This window comes from Anabas testudineus, chromosome 21 (genome assembly GCF_900324465.2).
Source record: "Anabas testudineus chromosome 21, fAnaTes1.2, whole genome shotgun sequence".
In the NCBI taxonomy this organism is placed as follows: Eukaryota; Metazoa; Chordata; class Actinopteri; order Anabantiformes; family Anabantidae; genus Anabas; species Anabas testudineus.
Genome location: NC_046629.1, coordinates 10,699,803 through 10,727,735, shown reverse-complemented (window position 1 = coordinate 10,727,735; position 27,933 = coordinate 10,699,803). Strand labels below are relative to the sequence as shown.

Sequence of the window (27,933 nt, the reverse complement as noted above, 5' to 3'; positions counted from 1 at the left end):
CTAAAGTACAAATGAAACAAGCCCTGTAAGGTAACATATGATTGTGTGCAGTCATTTTATTGTTTTCCATTTGCTGCTTCATTTAAATTGGGGAGGTTTGCTGCTTCATGTAAATTGGGGAGTTGTTCCGGGCCTCACACAGCGGAGTTTTAGTCGAAAAAAAAATAGTTTCTGTTTTCTTGATACTGCACTCACCTGCATTATTAAGCAAACATCATACGGATTGCTGGGATAACTTCTAGTACATGTTAGTCTATATGTATCTGACTGTACAGAGTTGGTTAACAATTCAGTCTTTGTTGATCATCTAATAATACAAAGTACAAAGTACAAGTTCTACAATACAGTTTAGGACAAGAACCATAATTATACAGTTGATACCGGACTTGTCCAGGTCATTAGCTCCATCTGTTGGACAATTAGCAGAGTTGTAGAGGTAGATGTTTTACCTGCACAAACAACAAATCAAAATCAACTAAGATACTTAGTAGTTAGTTTGTTGTGCTCACATGACCAAGCAGGTATGCTATGCAGAATAAGATTTTACAGTTATACACATTTTTAATGAAAACATTACATTGTGGCACTTCTCTCATTACATGTTTCACTTCTGATCAACTGTGCCTGTGATTCATCCTGTAAACTGTGCAACTTTGATGTTAAAGCAGCGCAACCTGCAGAAACAGAAAGTAGAACTAACTTCATTATAGTGCAAAATAAATTATTTAAATAAAATCTAATTCTCTCACACAACCATAGAGGGCACCATACTCCACTTTAAAGTCTTTTGAGTAGAGTTGATTTAAATTACTTTTATTTTTATATTTGCAGGAAAGTCAGGAAAACTTAACATAACCATAACATACACAGATGACTCATATAAAATAATATCAACATGAGACAAAGGCATCAGTGTTTTTGCCTTTAAGCACCTGGTTTGAAAATGAAAAGTAGGATGACCTTCACATGTGATCATCCTCAGTCTGTCTGTCAGTTTTGTTTGAGACCATATATTGAATTGATTCGCTCCATGTGCGTATCATCCATGTCACCCTGTGGTTGAGAAAGAACCATAGATATCAAAATAAATATCAAGTTCAATTCAGCCTCTAGGAAAAATAAGGCAGAGACATGTAACAGTTTCTAGGATGATGATGAAGTTCTTCTGACCTCTCGTTGTGACTGAAGGTGAAACTGATCCTGGACTAGATTTTGGTTCTGGGTCCTGCACACAAGTTTTTTTGCACAGATAAAGCCATTACCAGTAATTACACCTCCTTCTCACCAATTTCAATGTCTTAAACAGTCTGAAATAGTTTAGGGCCGAATTAACAGATAGACGAATGGACGGTAGCTGAAATATTAAACTGAATCTTTTAGTCATGGGCTATGACTGATTATTGAATGGCTATGAATACTCTATATGCATACATTGTCAACCACCAACACTCTAATAATTGTCAGACCAAACAAGTTGTCTGAAAACGTCACCATAGAATTTAATGGATATAAGTAACTGTCTGACATTTTACACCTAAAACAAACAAAACAAATCTTCACAAAAATAATCAAAAAAATAATTAAATGCTTTTTTTTGCCCCAGGTACTAGAACATCTCTTCATTGTTTTAATAATTAATTAGTTATAGCCCTCAGCTTTTTTTGCATATGCTTCACTTCATGAACTGTAACATATTCACTGTGCAAAGAAATTTTCCAACCATACATACAGACACTGTGAACATCAAGCTCAGTAAAATATCTTTGCTTCTACAAAGTCAAACAGGATCAGCTCACCTACACTACAGATTTACAGATTCCAGCTTCCACCCTAGAACATTTCAGATACATGTATTACTATATTATTAATTTTATTTTTCACTGTGTGGGAAAATACTAAATATGTATTTGACATTTTTATATTTAATTTGACATAACACTCACAAAAACATTACGTCATTCTGGAGCTTCAATTAAATTCTTAGCTACTGTGAGAAGATGCAGCTTTGCAAAAATGAAGTAACTCGTGTGTCTCAGAAGAAGTTAAAACAGGGGTCTCGAACTCAAATTACCTGGGGGCCGCGGGAAGCATAGTCTGGGTGAGGCTGGGCCGCATCAGGTTTTTCACAAGAAAAGCTTTGTTTAAAAAAAAAATCCTATCTTCTCAATCTCTTTATTTTTTAATACAAAATAACAAAAACATAAAAAAATAATAAGAAAATAAATCCGTAATAAATAAATATAATAATAATAATAATGAAAATACTAACAATTACATTCCTCTAGTCAGCGACTAAATGTGGTTTCTATATCTGCTGTATTCGGATTCAAATGTCTGTATTAACAGTTCTTTAACCTTTAACCTTTTTCTGAACATCGTTCTGTGACTGCAGACTACATTAGGCTGCATTGAGTATCTTCCTTTTCTTTTAACCCGCCGCGAACGCATCACTTTGACTTATAATGTCCCGCAGGGCAGCAACTTAAAAAACCTTTTTTTTTTGAAGTATTGTGAACGCAGCACGCTGGGATGAATGTCCGCGTGAGCTTCATAGAAACGAGGCCGCTAGCCAGGCTGAAAACTCTCCATGGCAACGCTGCTGTCACTTATTGAGAAATGTTTCTCTGATTGGATTAAGCCAATGTCCCGCCCCCGAGAACCATATACCCCACCGTGATTGGTTGGTTCGTTCAGCTCCGCACCAACACTGTAGTACACATCAAACTCACGGGCCACACTAACATTACACTTTCATAATAAGGCAGGGGGCCACAAATTATCGACCCCTGAGTTAAAACAATGAGTTAAGTGGTTTCAGCACTTGAAAAAACGCTCAAGTGCGTTGAAACCACCACAGTCTGAAAGTAGATTACAGCGACTGATGCTAGAAAAGTTTAGATGTATAAGAGTGTTTACCTGATTATTCTGTCTGTTCACTTCACTTGAGATTACAGTTTATTACTTTACATTTAATCTCATCAGTAGCTGTAGTTACATCTCACATTTAAAGTGATCACTTGAACATCTTTAATATTATTGTTATAAATGTTTTAACCCATGTAAAAATGACATTTTACAGCTTAATTCAATCAGTTCTATGAGCACTACAAAGGAAATTACATTTAATCCTTAAGTTGCTGATATGGTATTTCAAAAGCTGAACACAAAACCATGTGTGAGGCAAATCATTTCTTTAATTACTGGTGATTGATGCTATTGATAGCATCAAATCAACTTCAAATCCTGATTTGGGCTATTGCTACACACCATTTTGTTTATTTGTTCCCGAGGACAAAAAAAAAAAGAAGTTACTCACCTGCAGATGTAGACAGCTAACATGAAGCCACATAGAATAAATCCAATTACAGGTGTGATTATGTAGAGAACATACCATGATGATATGATTCCTAGATCAAGTCAGATAGGAATTATTTTACATTAGCAGCAGTTTTATATCTGAAATGTTCTGTAACAGGTGGAGAAATGATCAGTGCTGCTTCTTTCTGTACCCACCTTTGGAGCTCTCAGAAACTGTTAGATTCCACCTCATGGTCTTTACACCATCTATATCAGTTACAGTACATGTATAAAGTCCAGCATCTTCATGCTGAACGTTAAATATATTCAGCGTTGTAGTTAAATTAACGTCTATCCTGAATCTGTCTGAGGTGAAATTGGAAACTTTTTGATTTGTTGAGAATAAATAAGTGAAAGAAAATCTGTCTTTATTCCAGTTGATTTGTGTTCCATTATTTATTGATATGTTGCAGGTGAGCATGACTGAGTCTCCTCTGGACGCCAGTGTATTCCTGAGATCATCTGGACCATTTCCCAACACTGAAGAAAAAAAATAAAATTAAATCGGTAAATAAATATTGACAAAAGCTTTTATCAAAACACAAATTTCCACTGTACCTGCATGAACATGGTAAATGAGTAAGAGTTGAGCAGAGAGCCGAGCTGCTTGGTTTAAACAGAACATGATGACCATCAAATAAAGACAGAGTGAAACTTTACCATCATCTTTTACATCTATTTGTGGAGGAGGTACAACAGCAGAGGAAGTGGTTAGTTGTTGACTGATTCACTAACTAAGATATGTGGAACATACTGTCAAGTCCTATAAGAATCAAATGTACAGTGACTTAATACAGGGTTCAAGGCTGTTTTATTATGAAAATAAAACAAAAAAATTTGCAACTAAACATTATATACATATACATATATATCTTTGTTGTGCTGAACAAAACCACATTTTGTCATGTCATCATCCTATCATGACCCCCTTCTCTTACATCCACCTCTGTCAGGAAGTACTCTGTTCTAATTCTTACATTGATGTCCCGCCTCCTAGATGTCGAGCTCTCTCATTGGTTGTCGGTGACCCGTTACGTCCTACATCCTTGCATTGTTAAGGTTTGGAAAATTGAAAGTAATACAGAGAACACGTGTATGGACCTAATATCGTCAATGCTTCGTCACCAAAAAATTATTAATTACTAACAATGTATGATGTTCTGTACTTTGGAAGGAAAGACGTGTACATGTCGTTAATCTAAACATATTAAACACTTTACTATATTACTTACGTCATCTCTGCCCACAAATGTTAAAATTATAAACAAAAATGTGTGAAAATGAATGAAAAGCCTCTAAAATTATGCATTTATTACATCACACACCCTATTTTTCATATCATATTTTTCTCCTCATTGACAGTCTCAATCTGCAGCCATCCATAAAACACACGTTGTTCTTTTTTTTCAGTTTTGTACATAGATCACTGTCCAGTTTTCCGAGTGGAGCCTTAGTCCGCTTCATCACCCATTCGTGATGAACAAAGATGCCCTTGCCTCCAATGCTAAGCTGTTCCGGGGGGTTGTGGCAGCTGTGGATCACCCGTGTTCATCAGGAACATGTGTGAAATGCACCCAGAGGCGAGGACAGAAAGTGTTGAATGACCCCCCCGGTGATTGAAAGCCCAGAAAGCAGACAAAGACTCGTCCCCCGTGGGTGTGGACTGAGCAGGCGATGACCTCACAAAGTCACTGGACTGGGATAACAGTCACACTCGCTGCATCCAGACACAGAGGAACTATGGTGAACTCCCAGTTTGTCTCCCAGTGTGTTTTTGTTTTCTGTTTTACAGTTATGAAAAGCTAAGAGAGGCGGTGGGTGTTTTTTTTTTTAACTGTGATATGCTGACAGCAACTGTCTGTGAGTGTTTGTGTGTGCGCACGTTTCAACAGAAAGGTCCCAAAGCTCAATTATAAGGGGCCTGTAGGAGGTGAGTGCTTCTGCTGCTGTACACTTCCTGTTGTGTCTTTTCATTTCTTTCAAGGAAAGAAAGCCCTGCGACATCTGAGGCAACGACAAGACTCTACAGTACTGACACACCAGCTACGAGGGGCAGTTTTACAGCAGCGTGGCCAACTGTCGAGGGGAAGTGAAGCCACAGGAGTGCCTGGAGGAGCAGAGAAGAAGGTTTCCACCTCATCTGGCAGGGGGACGCCAACCAGGGTGACAGTGTGGAGGAGGACGAAGAGGGAGGAGGAGAACAGAAGGGTCCTTAGGAGAAAGAAGCTGGTCCTCCTCCCAAGCCCGGGGACCCATGCAACGTCTGCGGCACGTGTACTACAAGGGGCAGTTTTACAGCAGCCTGTCAAAGGGTCAGGGGCTGAGCGCAGCAGACGAGTGGCTCCTCAAGAAGAGGTGGGAGAGAGAGAGCAGAGCCTTCCACCGGCCGAAACCAGGATGTTTAATGTTAGTCAACGTTCCAGTCATCCTCAGCCTCACCATTGTAACCAGAGAGCTCAGTGATACTGTATGTGCAGTTCAAAAGCAAATGCATGAGAGATAAACATCAAATATGTAACCATTTTACTTGAGTTCAAACATACGGTAAAAGTAAAGTTGTGCTTTTATATCATGTGTAATCTTTTCATCATGTGCAATCGCTTTTGTCAGTAAGTATAATACATTTATAAAATAGCAAAATCTTTGTTTAAAGCAGCATTGAATGTTCCTTTTTCAGGCATTGTTTAGTTATTCAAAGGTATGTGTTGATACTATTGTTATTACTAAGCATTTCCCATTCACATTATTTCTTTTCTGTTCCTTTTCACTAAAAGTATCACTGAGTGAGGCTCATATAGCACATTCATGCTCAACACTGGTTGACAATGTTACATTAAACCGTGTGGGGAAAATCTAACATTGATAGAGATGCTCTAAGTTGAGAACTAATTAACTAATGATAACCCGGGTTTACTCGTCCTACACAAACAGAAAATCAATTTAAAAATACATGAAAAATTATTTTTTATCCCTTTATTTCTTTAGGAGAAACACACTGAGTGACGTGGCAAACACAGAGTTACAGCAAAGTCATTGTGTTTCACAACACAGAGATTATCCACATGAGACAGACATTGTGACAGTAGTTTCTTCATAAGCTAACATGACAGTTTACATAACGCAGAGCACCCAATGATAACGAAGATATGCAAACTATCTCTGAGGCACTTAAACTAGAAAAGCACACTGTGGGAAAGGCATTTAGCAACAGTTCAGCTACAAACGTGAGAGAGTTTGGTTTATTAAAATGTGAATATGAAAAATGTTTACAATCACAAAAACAAACAAACAAACATGAAAACTGCACTACTGTGAGTAGTATATCTAATGTTAAAAACTAGAAATAAAACAGCAACTAAAAGTAACACAAATAACATAAAATTAACAATTTATGTTTTTAAAATGAAAAAAGGAGCGAGGTCTGTGTGATGACACTTTGAGGAGTAGTGCAAAGTTTGGTGTGAGTGTGGTAAAGAGAGGAAAGGGGAAGGATCATCTAATTTATGTGCTATGCTGTGTTATGGTCTGATGTTTTGGGCAGTTTCATCAGGGTCACTGCAGAAAAGCTACTTTAGCCTGATGACTTTTTTTGCGAGAATAAAAAACTGTCAAAACTGTGCAAGTGAGATTTAATTTGTTGATTTGAGATTTGTGTTTATGGTTGTGCTAAAGTTGTAGCTTCATTAGAATACCTATGAACAAATTTAATACCATATTAATAATAATATACATGTCATAATACAATTATAGAGCTGACAAAGACTGACAGCATCATCATTAATCAGACGTCAGGGCAGCTCTTTGTAGCACAGGGGTGTCAAACTCATTTAGAATTAGTTTATTTTTCAGAAATCCTACTTCATGTCTCATTGCATTTTTTCACTTTCAGATTTATTCCGCGGGCCAGACTGAACCCCTTGGCTGTACGTTTGACACCCCTGTTGTAGCAGCTGAAGATCATGAACGATTAATAAAGTTACATGATGTTGATACTATGATGGAGTTATGGGTGACTGAGGTATCTTAAATGGTAAATGTATCTACATTTATCTAAAATTAATCAAAATACAGGTCAGCAGAAAAATTATTAACAATATAAGAATCAATGCATTGTCTTCAATCTAGATTAAACCTTTTAAAGCTACAACAGTTCTCCTTTATACAGAGGCCACCATGCTGTGCCACCATGTTTCTATCAACAGACAAACCAAACACTGCCTCTAAAAAGGAATTTCATGTTTTCGCGTTTCACTTCTTGAAATGTATTCATGTAGATAAAAAAGTCATGCTTTAAATAATATCAGATGGGGACTTGTAGCTAGCCCATAGTTACAGTAATTTCTTTGTCTCAAACACCAGTAGTGTCACACTTTCCAGAAAACGGAAAAGTTAATAAAGAAGATAACCATTGTACAAACTATAAATACTATGTGAATGTTGATGACCATGACCATCGGCTGACCTCTCTAACAAAAGGCTCTGTTCTATCAATACCAGGACCTCGTGTCATAAGAACACTGTCTTCAGTCTACTGTCAGTATGTTTTAATGTGTAGATGGTTAATATTAAACCTTATCAGTGCACAAAGCAGATAATAAACACAGCAACCCACACTGGAGGCTAAGCTCTAATTTCTTAATCTTCATCCTTTATGCACCAACAACAACCTCCTAGCCAACATTTGGTCAGTCCATTGATCAAAACTTAGGAAACAGTAATTCAAACCAAAAACATAACATTTAGTAAAAGTGAAGCAGATTTTAATTAGTAAGGGATCAGTTCTTTGCTTAAAAATAAATAAATACATCTTTTAATGGGCCAGCTGGGCCATGGTACTGCCAACTAGGCTGTCCCAGTCATGAGGCCAGCCTAGTTGAGGATTTTTTTGTTACAAACGATTACTAATACCTGCACTAAACACGATTTTCTTCTTCTACACCCGCTGCGCGTTGCATGCTTTCTCCCTGCTCTTCTTCAGGTGAGCTGGAAGTCTGAACCCTCTGCCTCTCCTCACGTGTGCTCTCTTCTGTTCTGGATAAATACCCATCAATTAATGAATTAGCTAACTAAATACTTACATTAAAAATGTGAAGCAATACTGTAGTTGGTACCTTGGATGTTTCTTGAAGTACCACCATGCTCCAACACCAATGGGAATCAGTATAAGCAACAGAGAGAATAGAACCCAGCAAGCAGTGCAGGTTCCTGTAGAGTATCAATTATTAATTATAATTTTTAGGATGAAATATTGATTTAGACTGCTATTTCATGTACTTACATCTAATTTACAGTGATGAAATTAACCCCATGTTTGCATCTAGGCCGATATTTATGATAGAATTACAGAATTGCCTGGAGGAATCAGTATAATTTACTCTGAGGCCGATCTGAAAGGTGGACTTGAAAGTTACCTGTGAAGACTACTCCCAGCAAAGAGCAAAACACCTTAATAAGCAGGAACAAATAATAACAAGACAAATATCATCATCTACACCTTTAAGCTGGTCAGTGTTATAAATTACACTAAAGCGTTTCCTGCTTTGACATGCCAACATTTTTGCTGTGAAAAGCTTTGTAAATGTGATAAAAGCAAATTCCTCGTCTTTCTTCCAACTACAATATGTAATAAAATGCTGTGTTACTTGTGCTGAGTCCAAAAATAAGTAACCATACAGCAATTCTACTCATTGTTTCTTTAGGAACGAGTTAACATGAGCAACAGATTCAAACATCTAACTGTAGCCTTAAACAGAGAACGTAAATAAAAAAAAAAACAACAATAATATACTGTGCTGATAAGTATTTTTGTTGTTTTCTACTTTCCAAGAAATCTTAGGAGGTTTCTTGTCCTTACAGGCCCTGATATAGAAAAGGATACCTGACAGGAAACTACCCTGACCAGCTAAAAGGTGTATTCATATGACCAGATAGGGTGTGACTGGTGAATTGTGCATTCCATTTCCATTTTTGTAAGTTGAATTGGGATGAATTCAGCCAAACAGTAAATGTAGTATAATTCAAGCTGAAATATGTGCACTGGCTGGGTCAGACGTGAAGGCTGATAAAAAAAAGAGCTTGTTATCATACGTAACCCACAATCAAATGAAACTGGAGCTCACCTGAAGTAACATACACATAGAGTTGACCATGTTTCCTCCCATATAGGTTTGATGCTTCACACTTATAGAGGCCATTCAGATCAGAGGTAATGCTCAGTAACTGCAGCTTTGCACCGTCCACTCTGACAGTAGACGGAGGCCATGACTGTCCAGGTCTGAAACAGATAAGACACATGAAATATGTAAAATAAACAGCAGAGGAGGTAAAGAACAGAAAATAAATGTTGCCAACAAGTTGAATAGCTGATTAATTTTTTGTTCTTAGGTGAAGTGTTTTCCTGATTTAATCTTGTTGTTGCAACACTAACATGTTATATCTCTATATACATATATAACATTAACTGAGAATTTAAAAAAGAAGACACTAAAGAACAAATGAGACTATGAAACTGCAGGCAGCAGGCAGACACTGCTTATATGAACGTTACTTTAAATACAAAGTTAACTGGGAAACAACTACAACCGAATAAAGTTTCAGTTATAACCTCACTTACTTACATAATGTCTTTTTTGGTCTGGATTTTAAATGTGTTTAAATAATAGATAGATGACAGATCATGCTTCTGTTTGTGTTTATTTCAATGTACTGTTTATGTTAACATCAGTCTTGCAAGGCATTACATTTTAATAAAGGTAGCATTAATATTAACATTGTGCTGTCCACCTGACAACCCTGTCACACTTCTCTAATGAATGCAACTAAACTATTGTCTCTTTTACACAAAAGTGCTTTACAAACCTACCCAGGGTAACAGAGGTACATTCAGCTGTTGATTTTATTAATTCTGTATTATATACATATCCACAGCAAAACGTCATTCACAGATTAACTCCAGTCTTCACAAATGTAGTTTTTCCTAACAGAAATTAGTAGGAATACAACTCAAAACCTCCTGATTGTGAACATTAAAAGTATTCCAGTCTTCCACTTATTAGAAGGCATTAAATGCATGATGATATTTTAATACTGGTTGTGAAAAACAGAGAACCTGCTGAATACGTTGAAATGTGAGACAGCTCAAGTAAAGCTGAAAAGCAGGTTTGTGATTTTTCAAACTAGTGATGATGGAAATATAAAATAATCTGTCAGCAATAGGTTTTATTTTAACATTCTGACGTTCTGAAAATACATTTCTTATTAAATCCTGACATCTACTTCATGTTGTTTTCTGTCTCAATGCAGTAATATGAATTTACACATTTACAATTCAGAAAATATCATCAGAGCAACATTGGAGAACATAGTAATACTTCATTTAGACTACTCACAAATTAATTTTAGAATCTACAATTTAAACTCATTAAAATGAATTTGGTTTACAGCAAAAATCTTCCATAATCGTACAAAGCCTGTGACAAATACAAAAAAAACAAAAGTTCAGCGTAACTGACGATAATATTGTTTGTTAAGTATGTTTGCACGGAAACTGGTTGAAAGTACTGTACCTGCTCCATGTAAAACTAGCATTTGGGTTGGCTTCAGTCAAACACTCAAATGAGTCTTCAGATATTTCACTAATATTCACTTCTGTTGGTGAAACTGCAAAAAGTGAGAGAAAAGGAGCTGTTAATCTTGCAGCAGAGGAAATACAAATGACGTAACTCATCAGCACTGATGAGCTACAGTATGATTATTAGTTTATAATTAGTTTCAAGGCCATTTTGGAAACTTGGACAAAGTTAGACATTACACATTTTTTCACCCATGAAAACACACAGACACAGGCATGTGTCAATTAAAAAAATAGACAAACTTCTTGGTGTAGCTTTGAATGTCCAGGCAAAGCTATTTTTGTCTTGGCCTAATCCTTAGGGAATGTGAGCAGATATTAGAGTGGATTGTTAAAAAGTGGGTCATTGGGGAATTCCAACTGCACAAAGCTAAGTAATAAGTAAAATTTCACTACATCCAATAGGTTTCAGAGCTCTGAAATCCTCCAAATGTATTGGCACGGACAGGTTTTGCTTTTTACCCAGGACACAACTGAATGATTCTTGGTTTTGGCATGAGTTTTCCCTGTTTCCATGTGTTGGCAAAAGGACTAACATGAAAACGCAAAGGTCAGAGAACGGTCTAACAAAAAGTATATGGATGAGGCACAATATTCGCTATGAAAGAGACAGGAATGCTAAAACATGGAGGAAGAAAGAATGTGCTGATGATCTAAACCACACAAGGATGTCGGTAAAGCATCGTAGATGTGATGTAAACCTGGTTAACAGGTAATCTTCACTGGTGATGTAACTGTACACCTCTGACTTGAAATGCTTTAAAATAATTGGGACAAACTTCATCATGCAGCACGTGAATATTACAGATCACACTGCAAACAAAAGCACTTCACTACAGATGGAATATGGTTATGGATGGAATCATTCTCAAAGTGAATGAATTTCTACATTTCTACAAACAAAAACATGCATATTTCAGTGACCTTTTTCTCCAAAATGAGTAAAGAAATATGACTGTGGTGAACTTAGGGGCACTGTTCAGATGAAACACCACCCTGCAAGAGAGAGGGCATTACAGATGGATGATAAATCCAGAGACAAACAAACAAAAGTCATATTCTAATGGCATTGCTTTTGACAAATGGATCTTGTATATGTTGGGGCTTTGGGGTGTTATCTAAACAAACATGCTACATTCGGAAAAAGGTTTTACCTGAAAATAAAAGATACTATTTATAAAGATTGTTTCGCACACACACAAACAACTGCTATGATGTAGCCTGGAGGTGTTCCAATAATAAACAATAAGTCAATGCAAATAAAAATTATGGAAATATTTGTACTCACAGTGCACCTGTAAGGTGAGGAGCAGGGTTTCTGCTTTGGACAGAGCTGAACTGGTGACAACACAAATCACCGGTTGTTGGTTGATATCTCTGGTAGGTACCCCAAACAGAGAACTCAGCGTGGTAGTTGTCCCATTAGCATGTTGGGTGGTGTTGGTTATTGCCTTCACTTTTTCTGACAGAGTACTATAGGTCCACTTCACTTCTGCAGGAGGTCTGGAACCAGCAGCGGTACAGGTAGCAAGTAAAACTTCCTCATTACCCATAAATGGATGGTAATCCTTTACGCTTGTGTCCGGAGGCACTACAGGAATTACCAAACACAAAAAGGTTAAAATGCAAGTATCATGTTTTATTCTTGTAAAACTACTTTCTATAACAATGTTTTGCATTATACCCAACACATTTAGAGGTATCTCTGTCCTGTGATTTCCACTGGGGAACAAAGTGAATATGCAGGAATAACTGCCTTCATCCAACAATGTGACATCAGATAACTGGAGGGATCCATTGTGAGCACTAAAGTTCCCAATGAACTTAAATCGCCTATCGGCTCCATTGACATAGTTTGGTCCACTGGGCACGACTGTAAAGAAATTGTCATTGACTGGTTTCCCTCTGGTCATCCTCTGCCATGAAATCTGGGTGAGGGGCTCCTTGGCATCAGTGAGTTTGCAGGGTAAGATAGCAGTTTCTCCTTGGGCAACTGTGGCATTTCCTCCAATCACCTGGAGAGCTGTAAAGCACATAAAAACTCATCAGACCCAAATATAAATAAAAGCAGACATTTAACCACATTTAACAAAAGACTCTGTCCAGAGAGGGAAGAACAACTTCAGCCAAGCCCAGGCCAGCTGATCAACACAAACTTAAAACTAACTCGACTAATGAAACAGCACATGACTGTGACTGACTGTAACTGTAAACGTTCTAAATCCCAGAGGGATTTTGCCTCATTGTCAGAACAGACCACAACCAGAGATGATCCACACCAACACAAATACACAACAACAATACATAAAACTCAATTAGTATACAAAATATGTGAGATGAATGAAAATGAGTCAATATTTAAAGTCCAGGGTGGAATGACAAAAATTATATGACAGAAATTGTAAATTCTCTGATTGGTAGAACGCCTTTAAGCACACATAGAAAGTAAGCGTATGGATGTGGATATGGATAGAGTTCAGCCAACACTCTGTGTAGTGGGTGGGAGGGATTGTCCAGGATTGAGAGGAGTTAGGACAGTGTCCTTCTCTCAGCTACAACATGTAGAGGGCCCAGCTCCTGCCCCCGAACAGAGCCAGCCCTTCTTATCAGTTTGTTCAGCCTGTTAGTGTCTGCCATTTTCATGTTGCTGCCCCAGCAGACCACAGCATAGAAGATGACACTGGAACCACAGACTCAAAACACTCACAGGATGGTGCTGCAGACAGACCACAGAGTCAGAACCACAGATCTGCAGGGTTGATATACTGGGGGCTGTTAGTGAGGTAGTCCACGAAAAAGGGAGTGTCAACCTGCATGTTTTTTAATTTCTCTCCCAGCAGTGCAGAGAAAAGGTGTAAAGGTCTTCATAATATGCAAGGTTAGAGCCACTGGTCTGAAGTCATTAAGGACTCTAGGACATGGTGTCTTACTCACGGGAACTGGGCACTTCCCTGTAGTTATTGAAACAAGTCACTTCCTGCAATTTACAGACCAAACACATTAAATGAGATAATATAAATTGAGATGTAAAATAATGACTCTCAACTGTATTTTCCAAAATATGATATGAATAAGATATGAAGGACGTTAATTATCAACCATCAAGATCACACAAATCTTCAGTGCATTAAGCAGCTAAATTTTTAACTGTGGCAAAGTCGATTAGAAAGGGAATAGAAAGCTACTATAAAACTTAACATTTAACTTATTCAAAGAGCTGTGTACACTGTTTGAATAAAGCAGAGGATGATAAGGCTGGCTTCAACCAGTCTCTGTTTATCTTAAAAAAACAATATTTGGATTTCCCCTCAACATATTTATTAATTTTTTATTTTACTTTAAGAGTAAGTTGCATGTTGTGTGCACCATCATCTAACTTAAACTTAACCATGATCTAACCAGATTATAACCTCTCACTGTTTTTTAGAGAGTGGTGGTCAAACGAGCTAATCAACGAAGGAAGAGAGGGAGCCAAAGCAAACACATCTAAACTAAAACACTGTTTTCTGATTATCTTACTGCAGCAACATCTGAAGACTTGAACTGAATTGCAACAAATTCTTGTGTTTAACTCATTGAAAGTTATAGGTAAAAGGTTTGCTGAAGTTTTTACTGTTGTTCTGAGTTAAGTAATTATGTTATATAATACAGAACAATGATACATTTAGGAAACTTTTAGCACTTCAGTACATTCCTATTCAAAGTAACTTTGACAATTAAAATGCAGATGATGAAGTCATTCTACTAAACAGTTTTCAAGAAAATTTATGAGAAATTTGCAATGTCCTCATGCCCTGTTTTTACATTGATGAAAAGTTTTTCTTTTTCTGTCACCAGACACGACCATAATAAATAAAAAGATTTAAAAAATAATCATAAAAGTATTTTAAACTGTAACATCAGGTTAGCAGAAACATTTAATGAATTCTTGTTTAAAGTGATGTATTGTATTATAAAAAATGAGTGTGAAGTGGGAGTTTATACAGTTCAGTAAAGCTGCATGAGCATGACTTGTGACAAAGGACACAGTGTCTGGGAGTAGCCGAAAAAAATGTGTGCAGCTGTCTGGATCTCTATGTGGAGAACAAAGGCCGAGACTGAACCTGAGGATACAACCAGATCCAACAACTTCAATGTTTCCCCGAACATAGCAGCTGTGAAGTTTTGAAATTTTACTGACTAACTATAAGTAAAGTAAAACACAACAAATGGCTTGACTGTTCACTTTACCACAGGGTTTGTGCATTTGTGTAATGAGGAAGTGTGTGGCCTAAGGAGATCAACACCCTATATCAAGGTGTGCATAATCATTAGGCAGATTCTTCTCCTTGGAAAAATGGGCCAAAATAGATTTAACTGACTCTGAAAAGTTGCAAAGAAAATTGTAAAAACTCTTTCACAGAGATAAAAAGATATTGGGGCGTGATCATAGGACCATCAAATGTTCTGTAGCAAATAATCAACAGGGCAGCAAGGAACATGCTGAGAAGAAAAGATTCAAATGAACCGCCAAAGGTTTGAGAAGAATCAAACATGAAGCTACCAGGTACCCGTTATCCTCCAGTGCTGCCATACTCCACAACTGCAACCCACCTGGAGTGTCAAGAAGTACAATGTGTTCAGTTCTCAGAGACATGGCCAAGGTAAGAAAGGCTGAAACCTGAACACCTCTGAAGAAGACACATAAGTTGAAATGTCAAGAATGGGCCAAGAAATATCTGAAGACAGATGAGAGAATTTGCAAAATGTGATGAGTGTACAATATGAAAGTTCTTATCTATTTTATTAGACATAGTTCATAAACAATTTTTAACAGTGTATAAACCTGAAGAAAACTGCAACCTGTGACGTAGCTGTTATGTTCATTTGAGTAGACATGTGTGGTGTGACCTATCTAGCCTTTTTTGTTCTTTTTTTTTTTAAATAGAAAAATGAGCAGGAAGTTTGTCCGGAAGAAAACCTCCAGATGTACAGTACGTTTGATGTTTGACTAAAAACAGACAAAAGTCATGATGAGATTTCCTCTGTCCACTCAGGATTCTCTGATTTCAGACCTGTCCCTAACACAGTACAAGCAACGTTCAAGCTGTGTTGGTTGGTCGAAATAATACTAAAATACTACTAAACTACGTGTTTGGTTTAATAAAATAATGAAAAACAGTTAAATCGGCATTGACAAGGAAAGCTAACAAGCTTTCTTCCTGTTTCCAACAGCTGCCGTAACTAGCAGCAACGAGTGACGTATTTGGAAGTCAGTCACCAGTTAACGTGGTCACTAGTAAATCAGGAACACCTGAGCGTCTTTCCATGGCTATATATGGATTTTTAAAGTTTTGCAGAAGTAAGATGACATTCACCAAGAACTTTGTGTAAAAATGGACAACGTGCCCAACTCCTCACACCACATGTGTATTGCATAGATATATAGGGGAGAACTTGATGGGTTGTAACGTTGATTATAACTTGCTCCCTAGAGAATGCTGGTAAAAAATGTATGTATATCTGAAGCTAGACACTACACTGAGGTGAGAGAACTTGCAAAATGTGATGTTTATGCAATTTGAAAATTCTCATCTGGTTTATTAGACAGCCTAAACTTAAGAAAAGTTAAATCACTCCATTCTTAGCTAATACTTTACCCTTTCATTACATAGTAAAAGTGAATATGTTTGAGGTTTGAGTTTGAGGGATCTGTGTAAAAACAAAGAGTGTGACAACCAACCCCGTTCTCAACTACACCTACTGTAGATTGCTTAAGCAGATTAGTGTAAATACGTCAACTCGGCTGCCTTGTTGTATAAGGGAATTGTGGGCGGAGACAGAGGTTTAGTGTTAGGTTTTGACCTTATGAATTAGCTGGATCCAATGACTTCAATGTATCACTGAACATAGCAGTCATAAAGTCATTTTATTGACTAACTGTAAATAAGGTAAAACACTGGCATAGGTCATTAAACAGTTAAATAAATACATGTGAATCACTTGCAAACATACATTTGACATCTTAGTACAGTACAGAGTATTTCTCTATAACCAAAATGCACTTATGGAAAGGCCATACATCAGATAGAGCCAAAACCAACAAATAAAAGCTGATGTATTGTTATGGATGAAGCGGCTGTGTCTTTTGTATTGTGGTTTCAGATTCCAGTATTTTTCCAATGACGGATGATGGCGAAGGTCAAGGAGTCAGATCAGACCATCCAGGATGAAGATTGTGCAGATGTCTATGCAAACACTTGTTTTGTACAAAAGGTCAGGGTCAGGGAGAGATAGACAGTCAGACTTCGTAAACTTACACACTGTTGTTTGTCAGTGATTGGAAGATCTAGACCCAGAGCTCTGTATGCTTTATTCAGTTTGCTCCTAGCATTCATTTATACATCTCCTCCTATTCCTTCATAAACGAGGACTTGTCACACAGAGGAGAGTTTTGCTAGTAGATACACAGGCTAACAGTCGTCAACATATGGCAGTCAAGTAATTACAATAAAGACCGTGCACGACAAATGGCTTGACTGTTCACTTTACCGCAGAGATGGACAAATGTCGTAACACACCTACCTACTGCTGGTCTGTGCAGGTTAAGACAACCATTCAGCAGCATCAGAGGTAAAAGCAGAGACGATGACTCAGTGGAAAATATTCCTCGGAGGAGACAAGAAAACAGGGAGTGTTCGCATCCAGCCATTACTTCCGTTCCTGTTGGAAACAGGAAGGAAGCTCGTTAGCGGTCCTGTTTTTCCTTATTTTATTAAAACAAACATGGAGCTAAATAGTATTTCGACAAGAACTGCAAGAACTAGTCTGACGCACCTTGAACGTTGCTTGTACTGTGTTAGGGAGTGTAGGAAATCAGAGGATCCGGGGCTGGACGGAGGAAATGTCAGTGGTCAATGGTCAGTGGTCAATGGTCAGTGGAAACAACTGATCCAGCAGATGTTGTTCATGTTTGTCCGTGTTCGACCTCCACAGCGTCCAGACACACGTCTCTCTGGACAGCAGCAGACATTTGTGACCACCGTGTGACTTCAGCTTCTTCTAATGTCCGTTTTCAACACTGACAGGAGCTCCTCCATCAGGGGTTGGTCTGGTCTCGGTCTGTTTGTTTTAATAAAATAAGGAAAAACAGTTAAAGCTAACGTACTTCCTGTTTCCAACAGCTGCCGTAACTAGCAGCAACGAGCGACACGTTCTGCAGCCATGACAACAGACATTTTATTTTATTACGTTTATTGATTCTTCTTTAGTTTCAGTCACGACGTGAGAACTGTATTTATGAACAGTACATTAGCAATTTACACGGCACCTAGCATAGAAAAATAAAGACACTTATACAGTAAGTACATAAACAAATACCTCGTTGGCCGCTTGTCATTAAAACAGGTCCAGACTCCATTGACTGTCTGGATTTGGCTTCAACCTGAACTTTAAGTAGATTAAGAGACAGTCTCGAAGGAGCCATCTGCTCGCCTGCAGGCTGATGATACACGATCTTCATTAGCTTCTTCTGTGAGGTTTTAAGACAGCCGGCATCCAAAAGTGTTGCATTGCTTCCATCTGCCGGAAACTTGATGCGTTGCCTTTTTCAGCTCCTATTCAAGAGTCCAGTCCTTAAAAAGTTGAAGGTACTTCGTTTATCCACGCCTCCATCATGACCTCTCTCTCTCTCACGGTTGTACCTCCCACTATTTCTGGCTCCTGACAGTCTCTGCACATCCCAGTGTCATGTTTCCCTATTTAATGTAATGTACCATTTAAGTTACTGTGTCCTATTCGTAGCCTGGTAAAAACCACTTCCTGTCTATTTGTGGCCCATCCTCTGTCCTCTCCCACTTCCCCTCTGCATCCTATATAAATGTCTTTCCTTCCTCTCCTTCTCAGTTATGCCTGCATGAGCAGGAGTCCACACAAATCTAACCCGATTTACTGCTTCTTATTATAATGACAGATCCTGCCTGTTCTTAGATGAGCTGGATCTAAAGCTGCACAGAACAAAAGCAGCATGACTGCATGTTAACACCTGACCTGGCTTAATTTGCCTTATCCATTCAAATGCCAATACAATGACACACATTTCCACTGAATACACGCTAACACACGCCACAGCGATGCTGTATATTTTATGTCTTATTGTTTTTTTTCGTCAAACATCTCAGTCTCTATTTTTTACCCCCTCCTTTCCCCTCCGTTAGTAGAGGTATGTTTGTGGTGAGCCTTCAGTCTTTCTGAGGTCCGAAGTGGAGGATCCATTATTGTCATTTTAAGTGAGGGGAAATACATTTTAATGTCATAAAAATAAATGAATAAATAAAAAAATTAAATAAAAAAAGGTCATATGTGACTTTTCTGCATTTACAATTATGACTGTGACATTTTTCCATAAAGATAATTGTTTTCACCATCAAGGAGATGACTGCTTTAAGACTGTCCATAAGGAAAAGGACGTGTGCTTCTTGTGTGCAGTGATTCATAGTACTATTTAAAAAATTATAGTGAAGGAGGAGTTTACACAGTTTAGTGAAGCTGCATGAGTGTGGTTTGTACAAATTACAGACAAATGAGTGCCTGGGAGTGGCCAAAAAATGTTTGTGGCTGTCTGGATCTCTAAGAACAAGCCTCCAGCATCTGGATACTGTTTGTGGACTTCAGTTCTGCCATCTCTGCTCCAAGACAAGACTCCCAGCTGAACGTGGCAGACTCACTGTGCAGGTGGATCACAGACAGACTGCAGTTCTTGAGGCTGGGGAAGCATGTCTGGGACTCCTGAACCATCAGCACATCCTCTGTTATGCACCCTGTATACCACCAGCTGCACATCTGGACACCAGTCTGTCAAACTCTTGTTTGCAGATGACATCACCCTCATTGGCCTCATCTTTAATGGAGACAAGTCGACTCTGAAGCAGATTTTAGTTAGTGATGGATCATTTCTTTGCTTAAAAATAAAAAGTTGACGGCAAATATGTTGTATAGCAAAGATATTGTCTACATTAGAGTTTTGTTTACTTTCTTTTCATGTCTTTTAATTTTTCATACTTACTATGTTCATTTACTTTGTTTATTTTCTAAAGAATCCTGATTTATGTTGTCTGTAACCATGTTCAAATTCAAAGGGCTCTGATGTGTGAGAGTGACCTGGTTTCTTGCCTGTGTGTGCTACATGATCCTCTGCTATTATCAACAGTTGAGGTTCACAGCAGGAAAACAGTCAGTGTTATCTTATTTCAGTTAGAACTGTTAAAAAAATCCACTGAGAAGAAGTCCGTTAACCCAAAACTTCCCCCTGTCATTCAATATATGTGTGAGTGTAGATATTGAGGTTTCTAGTGTATGTTGGCCTATGATCATAGCAAGACGTGCAGCCCTAAAAGAAAATGAAAGCTATACTGTTATACAACACTTTAACAAGAGATCAGATTAAAACAAAAGTGTCTGAGTCTGGTATAGGTTTGAGGGTAACGTTGAATTTGTGAAACACCATTACAATGTAAAAAGAATGATCATAAATTTAATTGTTTTACTTTATTGAAATACTGAATTACTACATTACTTGGAGAGATAAGGGATCCGAGTCTTAGTTAATTGCCGTTCCTTTTAATACTGTCCCCAAATTTCAATCTTCCCCACCCTGGGGTTTGTAGACCCCTGCCCTACCAGCTGAGCTATTGTCCAACAAGTAGTATGGATTTTTGTGTTGTTACACCCAATTACTAATACCTACCTTCTTCTTCTACAGTCTCTGCGCGTTGCATTCTGGAAGATGTCCGAACCTTCCAGATCACCTCACCTGTGCCCTCTCCTGTACTGGATGAAGACCCATCAATTACTTAATTAACTAACTAAATATTTACATTAAATGTGCAGCTTTTAATGTAGTTGGTACCTTGGATGTTTCTTGACTTTATAAATGTACCACCATGCTCCAACACCAATGGAAATCAGTAAAAGCAACAGAGAGAATAAGACCCAGCATGCAGTGCAGGTTCCTGTAGAGTATGAATTATTAATTATTATTTTTAAATTGAAATATTGATTTAAACTGCTATTTTATGTACTTAAATGTAATGCACAGTGATGAAATTAAGCCCGTCTTCGCACCTAGGCCCATATTTATAATGGAATTACAGAATCACCTGGAGGAATCTGTTAATTTAATCTGAGGCCGACTAAAAGGTAGGAAGACTACTCCTAGTAAAGAGCAACGACCACCACACCTTAATAAGCAGGAACAAATAATAATAAGACAAATATCATCAACCACACCTTTGAGTTGAAGCCAAACTGTACACTGTCCTAGTGGCCAGAAACAGGACTGCAAATGATCATTATAAGACCTGATGTGTAAAGAAGTCTGCTAAAAAATTATTTATCTTACTTTACTAACAGACTTGTTTCAGACTTTTCAAGTCAAACACATTTTGTTAAACATGGTTCAGTTCAAACCCAGAGAGTGAGATTACAATGTACCATGATCTTAAAAATACTGTCATGCACTCTTGGTCAGTGTTAAAATGATGTGCTAACATGTACACTTGTGCAGAGTCCAAATATATGCAACCTTACAGCAATTCTACTCATTGTTTCTTTAGGAACATGTGAACATCATTCTTTGTAAGAGTCAAACATCTAACTGAAGCCTTAAACACAGAACGTGATTAAAATAGAAAAATAACATAGACTTTGACAATTGGTAATAAAATACTGTGCTGACAAGTATTTTTGTTTCTGAGTTTTCGAGAAATCTTAGGAGGTTTCTTGTCCTTACAGGTCCCGAAATACAAAAGGATACCTGACAGGAAACTACCATGACCAGCTAAAAACTGTTTTCATATGACCAGACTGGGTGTGACTGGTGAATTGTGCATTCATTATATCCATTTTGTGTAAGTTGAATTGGGCTGAATAAGCAATTTATTCTTTAAGTGAAACAGGACATGTAGTATAATACTGCAGTTGTTCTATTCTGCTACTTAATGGCTGAAATATCTGCACTGGCTGTGTCAGACATGAAGGCTGATTCAAAAACTGTTTCAAACTTCATCAACAATCAAATGAAAACGGAGCTCACCTGAAGTGACATACACATAGAGCTGACCATGTTTCCTTCCATATAGGTTTGATGCTTCACACTTATAGAGGCCATTTAGATCAGAGGTAATGCTCAATAACTGCAGCTTTGCACCGTCCACTCTGACAGCAGACTGAGGCCATGACTGTCCAGGTCTGAAACAGACAAGACACATGAAATATGTAAAATAAACAGCAGAAGAACAGAAAATAAATTTTTCCAACAAGTTGAATAGCTGATTAGTTTTTGTTTTTAGGTAAAGTGTTTTCCTGATTTAAACTTTACAAAGATGTTGCAACACTAACATGTTATATCTCTATATACATGTATAGAGATATAATTTTCCGTATATTTACGGAGAATTAAAACAAGAAGACACTAAAGAACAAATGAGACTATGAAACCACAGACAGAAGGCTGACGTTGATCATATGAACGTTACTTTAAATACAAAGTCAACTGGGAAACCACTACAACCGAATTAAGTTTCAGTTATAACGTCACTAACTTATGTGTTGTCCTTGGATATAAAATGTGTTTAAATGTTAAACAGTCAATAGATGACAGATCATGTTTTGGTTGGTTTCATTGTACTGTTTATGTCAACATCAGTAGTATTTTGTTCTGGGAACCTAACAACCCTGTCACACTTCTCTATTGAATGCATCTAAACTATTGTCTCTTTTACACAAAAGTGCTTTGCAAACCTACCCAGGGTAACAGAGGTACATTCAGCTGTTGATTTTATTAGTTCTGTATTATGTACATGTCCACAGCAAAACGTCATTCACAGATCAACTCCAGTCTTCACAAATTTAGTTTTTCCTAACAGAAGTTGGTATGAATACAACTCAAAACCTCCTGATTGTGAAAAATAAAATAATTCCAGTCTTCCACTTATTGAAAAGCATTAAATAATTGCTGATATTTTAATACTGGTTGTGAAACCAGTATGCTGAATGTGTCCAAGTGTGAGACAACTCAACTAAAGCTGAATAATCAGATGCGGATAAAAAAAATATAACTTGCACAACAAGATCGTAAGGCTGACTGATCAGTTTTGTTGTGCTGACATATGTGGGATTTAATTCAATTATAAATACACCGTACCTTTTCAAACTATTTTAACCCTCAAAAACTGATGTTGGGAATTTAAAAGAATCTCTCAGCAATAGGTTTTATTGTAACATGTTCTCAGCATATATTTTTTTATGAAATCCTTACAGCTCATTTATCATATCATTATATCATCAGAACAAACTTGGAGAACATACTTAACTAAATACTAAATACTTCATTTGGACTATTCCCATTTCAATTTTAGAATCTACAATTTATACTTATTAAAATGAATTTGGTTTACAGCAAAACTCTTTTACCATTTTACAAATACAAAGCAAACAACACTTCAGTGTAACTGACAATAATATTGTTTGTCAAATACGTCTCCACTGAAACTGGTTGAAAGTATTGTACCTGCTCCATGTAAAGTTAGCATTTGGGTTGGCTTCAGTCGAACACTCAAATGAGTCTTTAGATATTTCACTAATGTTCACTTCTGTTGGTGAAACTGCAAAAACACAGAGAGAAAATGAGCTGTTAATCCTGCAGCAGAGAAAATACAAATGATATAACTCATCAGCAATGATGAGCTACAGTATGTTGATTAGTTTATAATTAGTTTCAAGGCCATTTTGGAAACATGGACAAAGTTAGACATTACACCTTTTTTCACCCATGAAAACACACTGACACAGGCATGTATAAAGTAAAAATAAATAAATAAATAAAATAAATAAATAAAATAAAAAAGGGATGAAGTGAGCAGACTTCTTGGTGTAGCTTTGAATGTCCAGACAAAGCTATTTTTGTCTTGGCCTAATCTTCAGGGAATGTGAGAAAATATTGGAGTGAATTGTTGAAAAGTGGGTCATTGGGGAATTCCAACTGCACAAACCTAAGTAATAAGTTAAATTATTCTCCATCCAATAGGTTTCACAGCTCTGAAATCTCCTCCAAATGTATTGGCACAGATAGGTGTTGCTTATTACCCAGGACACAACTGAGTGACTCTTGGTTTTAGCTTTGAGTTTTCCCTGTTTCCATTTGTTGGTAAAAGGACTAACATGAAAACGCAAAGGTCAGAGAATGGTCTAACAAAAAGTACAGAGATTAGCCACAATATTCTCTACCAAAGCAACAGAAATGCTAAAACATGGAGGAAGAAAGAATGTGCTGATGATCTAAACCACACAAGGACGTCGGTGAAGCATCGTAGATGTGATGTAAGTCCAGCTAACAGGTAATCTTCACTGGTGATGTAACTGTACACTTCTGAATTGAAATGCTTTAAAATAATTGGGACAAACTTCATCATGCAGCAAGAAAATATTCCACATCACACTGCAAACAAACGCACTTCACTACAGATGGAATATGGTTATGGATTGAATCATTCTCAAAGTGAATGAATTTCTACATTTCTACAAAAACATGCATATTTCAGTGACCTTTTTCTCCAAAGTCAGTAAAGAAATATGACTCTGGTGAACTTAGGGGCACTGTTCCAGATGAAACACCACCCTCCAACAGAGAGGGCATTACAGAAGGATGATAAATCCAGAGCAGACACTAAGAGATAAACAAACAAAGGTCATATTCTAATGGCATTGCGTTTAACAAGTGGATCTTGGATACTTTGGGGTGTTGTCTAAACAAACATGCTACATTCAGAAAAAGGTTTTACCTGAAAATAAAAGATACTATTTATAAAAATTGTTATGTACCATGGCATTTTGCCGCCACCGTGACCAAACTTTTTCTGTTTCTCTTTACAACAAGATATTTCTCACATTATTATGGCATACAGTCTTATTGTTGTTATTCTATGCTGCTATAAGCATAAAACACACACACACAACTGAGATGTTGTAGCCTGGAGCTGTTACAATTATGAACAATAATTCAATAAAATTCACAAAGTTGATGGAAATAAAAATGAGGGAAATATTTGTACTCACAGTGCACCTGTAAGGTGAGGGGCAGGGTTTCTGCTTTGGACAGAGCTGAACTGGTGACAACACAAATCACCAGTTGTTGGTCGATATCTCTGGTAGGTACCCCAAACAGAGAGCTCACTGTGGTAGTTGTCCCATCAGCATGTTGGGTGCTGTTGGTGATTGCCTTCACTTTTTCTGACAGAGTACTATAGGTCCACTTCACTTCTGCAGGAGGTCTGGAACCAGCAGCGGTACAGGTAGCGAGTAAAACTTCTTCATTACCCATAAAAAGATGGTAATCCTTTATGTTTGTGACCGGCGGCACTAAAAGAATTACCAAACACAAAAAAGTTAACATGCAAGTATCTTGTTTTATTCTTGTAAAACTACTTTCTACAACAATGTTTTGCATTATACCCAACACATTTAGAGGTATCTCTGTCCTGTGATTTCCACTGGGGAACAAAGTGAATATGCAGGAATAGCTGCCTTCATCCAACAATGTGACATCAGATAACCGGAGGGATCCATTGTGAGCATCAAAGTTCCCAATAAACTTAAATCGCCTGTCTTTTCCATTGATATACTGTGTTTCACTGGACGTGACTGTAAAGAAATTGTCATTGACTGGTTTCCCTCTGGTCATCCTCTGCCATGAAATCTGAGTGAGGAGCTCCGTGGCATCAGTGAGTTTGCAAGGTAAGATAGCAGTTTCTCCTTGGACAACTGTGGCATTTCCTCCAATCACCTGGAGAGCTGTAAAGCACATAAAAACTCATCAGACCCAAATGTAAATAAAAGCAGACGTTTACCCACATTTAACAGCAGACTCTGTCCAGAGAGGGAAGAGCAACTTCAGCTAAGCTCAGACCAGCTGATCAAGACAAACTTTAAATTAACTTTAGGTCAGTACAGACTCTATTGGATAAAATGACTAATGCATCAGCACAGACTGTGACTGAGGATGATGATATCTGAAGACTTCGCCGCAGTTATTTAAACAAGTCACCTCCTGACATTTTACAGACTAAACAAATTAAGTGAGAAAATATTCACCGAGATGTAAAATAATGACTCTTAACTGTATAATAATAAACATACCAGGTATTTTACTTTATATTATATTAATTATCAACCATCAAAATCACACAAATCATCAGCCCACTGAAGCTGTGGGTGGTTGTTCCTGCAGCCGTTAATTTATAACTGTGATAAAGCTGATTATAAAGGGAATATTTTACATTTATATTTTATAATACTATAAAACCAAACAGCTGTGTAGACTGTTTGAATAAATATGAAAAGCAAGGGAGGATACAGCTGGCTCCAACCATTCTCTGTTTATCTCATCATTTAAAGATCAGAAATAACATAATATTCCCCTAAAGTTCCCCTAAACTTCTTCACTTCTCTATTTTTTTTTCTTACATTAGAAGATCCAAGTTGCATGTTGTGTGCACCATCATCTAACTTAAACTTAACCATGATCTAACCATTATCACTTGTCACTGCTCTTTTAGAGAGTGGTGGTCAAGTGAGCTTATCAATGAAAGAAGAGAGGGAGCGAAAACAAACAGATCTAAAATAAAACACTGTTTCCTGATTATCGTACTGCAGCAACATCTGAAGACTTGATGAACTGAATTGCAACAAATTCTTGGGTTTAACTAACTTAAAGTTATCAATAAAAATGTTTGCTGATGTTTTTGACTGTTCTGAATCAAGTCATTATGTTATATAACACAGAACAATGATAAATTTAAAAAACATTTTTAGTATATCAGTACATTCCTATTCAAAGTAATTTGGACTATTTTGATTAACATACCGACGATTAAGTAATTTTACTGAACAGGTATAGTGTAGTATAGTATATATACTATACCATTTAAAATAAAAAGGTAATTTAATAACTATTTATTAGTATTTGTAACAACATTGTCTTCATGCACTTTAATAAACACCACTTCTTTAGAGGTTACCTGAAACATTTAATGGATTCTTGTTTACAGTGATGTATAGTATGCTAAAATAAATGAGTGTGAAGGAGTTAATACAGTTTAGTAAAGCTGCATGACTGTGGCTGTGACTAAAGATAGACACATGTAGGCGGGGCCGACAAACTATGTGCGTCTGTCTGTTTCTCTAAGTGAGAAGAAAACAACAGAGACTGGATCTGAAGGGGAAAACCAGATCTAACCACGTCAATGTTTCCCTGAAAATAGCAGCTATAAAGTTATTTTACTGACTAACTGTAACTAAAGTAAAACACTGGCACAGGCCATTAAACACTTTGATATATAGTTACACGTGAAACACTTGCAAACATACATTAGATATCTTAGTACATGTGGAGAGTATTTAACTAGAACTAAAATGCACTTTTGATGGACAGACGTCGTTAACTCATAGAAGTCTTGTTCTACCTACCTATTGATGATCTGTGCAGGTTCAGAGAAACATTCAGCAGCATCAGAGACAAAAACCGAGACAAAGACCGAGACATAGTAAAGAAAACATTCCTCAGAGGAGACAAGAAAACAGGATTGTTTGCGTTCAGCTATTCGTTTCACCGCAAGTTTCCAACATATCCAGTGAATTTAAAAGGTTTTAGAGAATTGAGGGAAACATTCACCAAGAACTCAGTAAAAATGCACGATGTGACCAACTCCTCACACTCGACATGCGCTGCACAGACGTCACGTTACTGTGTTGTACAGACTGTTTACTTCCTCGTTTCTTACTTACTAATAATACAAGTTGTCACGATAACAGGTTTTAACTCTGGAAAAGACGCGAGAGAGAAGTAGAATAACAAGGGTCTGAATTAAAGATCATGCGGAGAAAAACCTGAGATCCGGTAGAAAGAAGCTGCT

The 27,933-nt window shown here is 37.3% G+C and overlaps 2 protein-coding genes and 1 long non-coding RNA gene across 7 annotated transcripts in view; 1 reads left to right on the top strand and 2 right to left on the bottom strand.

The window, feature by feature from the left end:
- LOC113172870 (poliovirus receptor-like) overlaps positions 1-18,983 on the bottom strand; it is a 45,266-nt gene extending 26,283 nt beyond the window's left edge. For 2 of the 5 annotated variants that reach the window (XM_026375908.1, XM_026375913.1), the window contains exons 1-3: positions 18,347-18,983; positions 17,804-18,088; positions 17,552-17,689 (exon numbers count right to left, since the gene is read on the bottom strand). In XM_026375908.1, coding sequence (XP_026231693.1) covers positions 17,552-17,678 — 127 coding nt within the window. In that variant the 5' untranslated portion in view covers positions 17,679-17,689; positions 17,804-18,088; positions 18,347-18,983. Of the gene's footprint in view, positions 1-6,315; positions 8,389-8,468; positions 8,563-9,476; positions 9,632-10,922; positions 11,017-12,275; positions 12,579-12,671; positions 13,011-15,580; positions 15,658-17,551; positions 17,690-17,803; positions 18,089-18,346 lie in introns of those variants that run through there. The other 3 variants (XM_026375907.1, XM_026375911.1, XM_026375910.1) reach the window with 3 other exon arrangements.
- LOC113172876 lies at positions 3,936-8,140 on the top strand. Its single transcript, XR_003299793.1, has 2 exons — positions 3,936-5,100; positions 5,342-8,140. It is a non-coding gene; the product is annotated as an uncharacterized LOC113172876 (long non-coding RNA).
- A 137-nt stretch (positions 18,984-19,120) lies between the features above and the next one.
- LOC113172871 (poliovirus receptor-like) lies at positions 19,121-27,933 on the bottom strand. The gene is made up of 8 exons (XM_026375914.1): positions 27,488-27,933; positions 25,475-25,813; positions 25,079-25,381; positions 23,535-23,628; positions 22,059-22,213; positions 20,874-20,976; positions 20,712-20,794; positions 19,121-19,887 (listed from the first exon to the last, which is right to left on the bottom strand). The coding sequence occupies exons 1-8, from the start codon at positions 27,561-27,563 to the stop codon at positions 19,868-19,870; spliced, it is 1,173 nt and encodes a 390-aa protein (XP_026231699.1). The 5' UTR covers positions 27,564-27,933; the 3' UTR covers positions 19,121-19,867.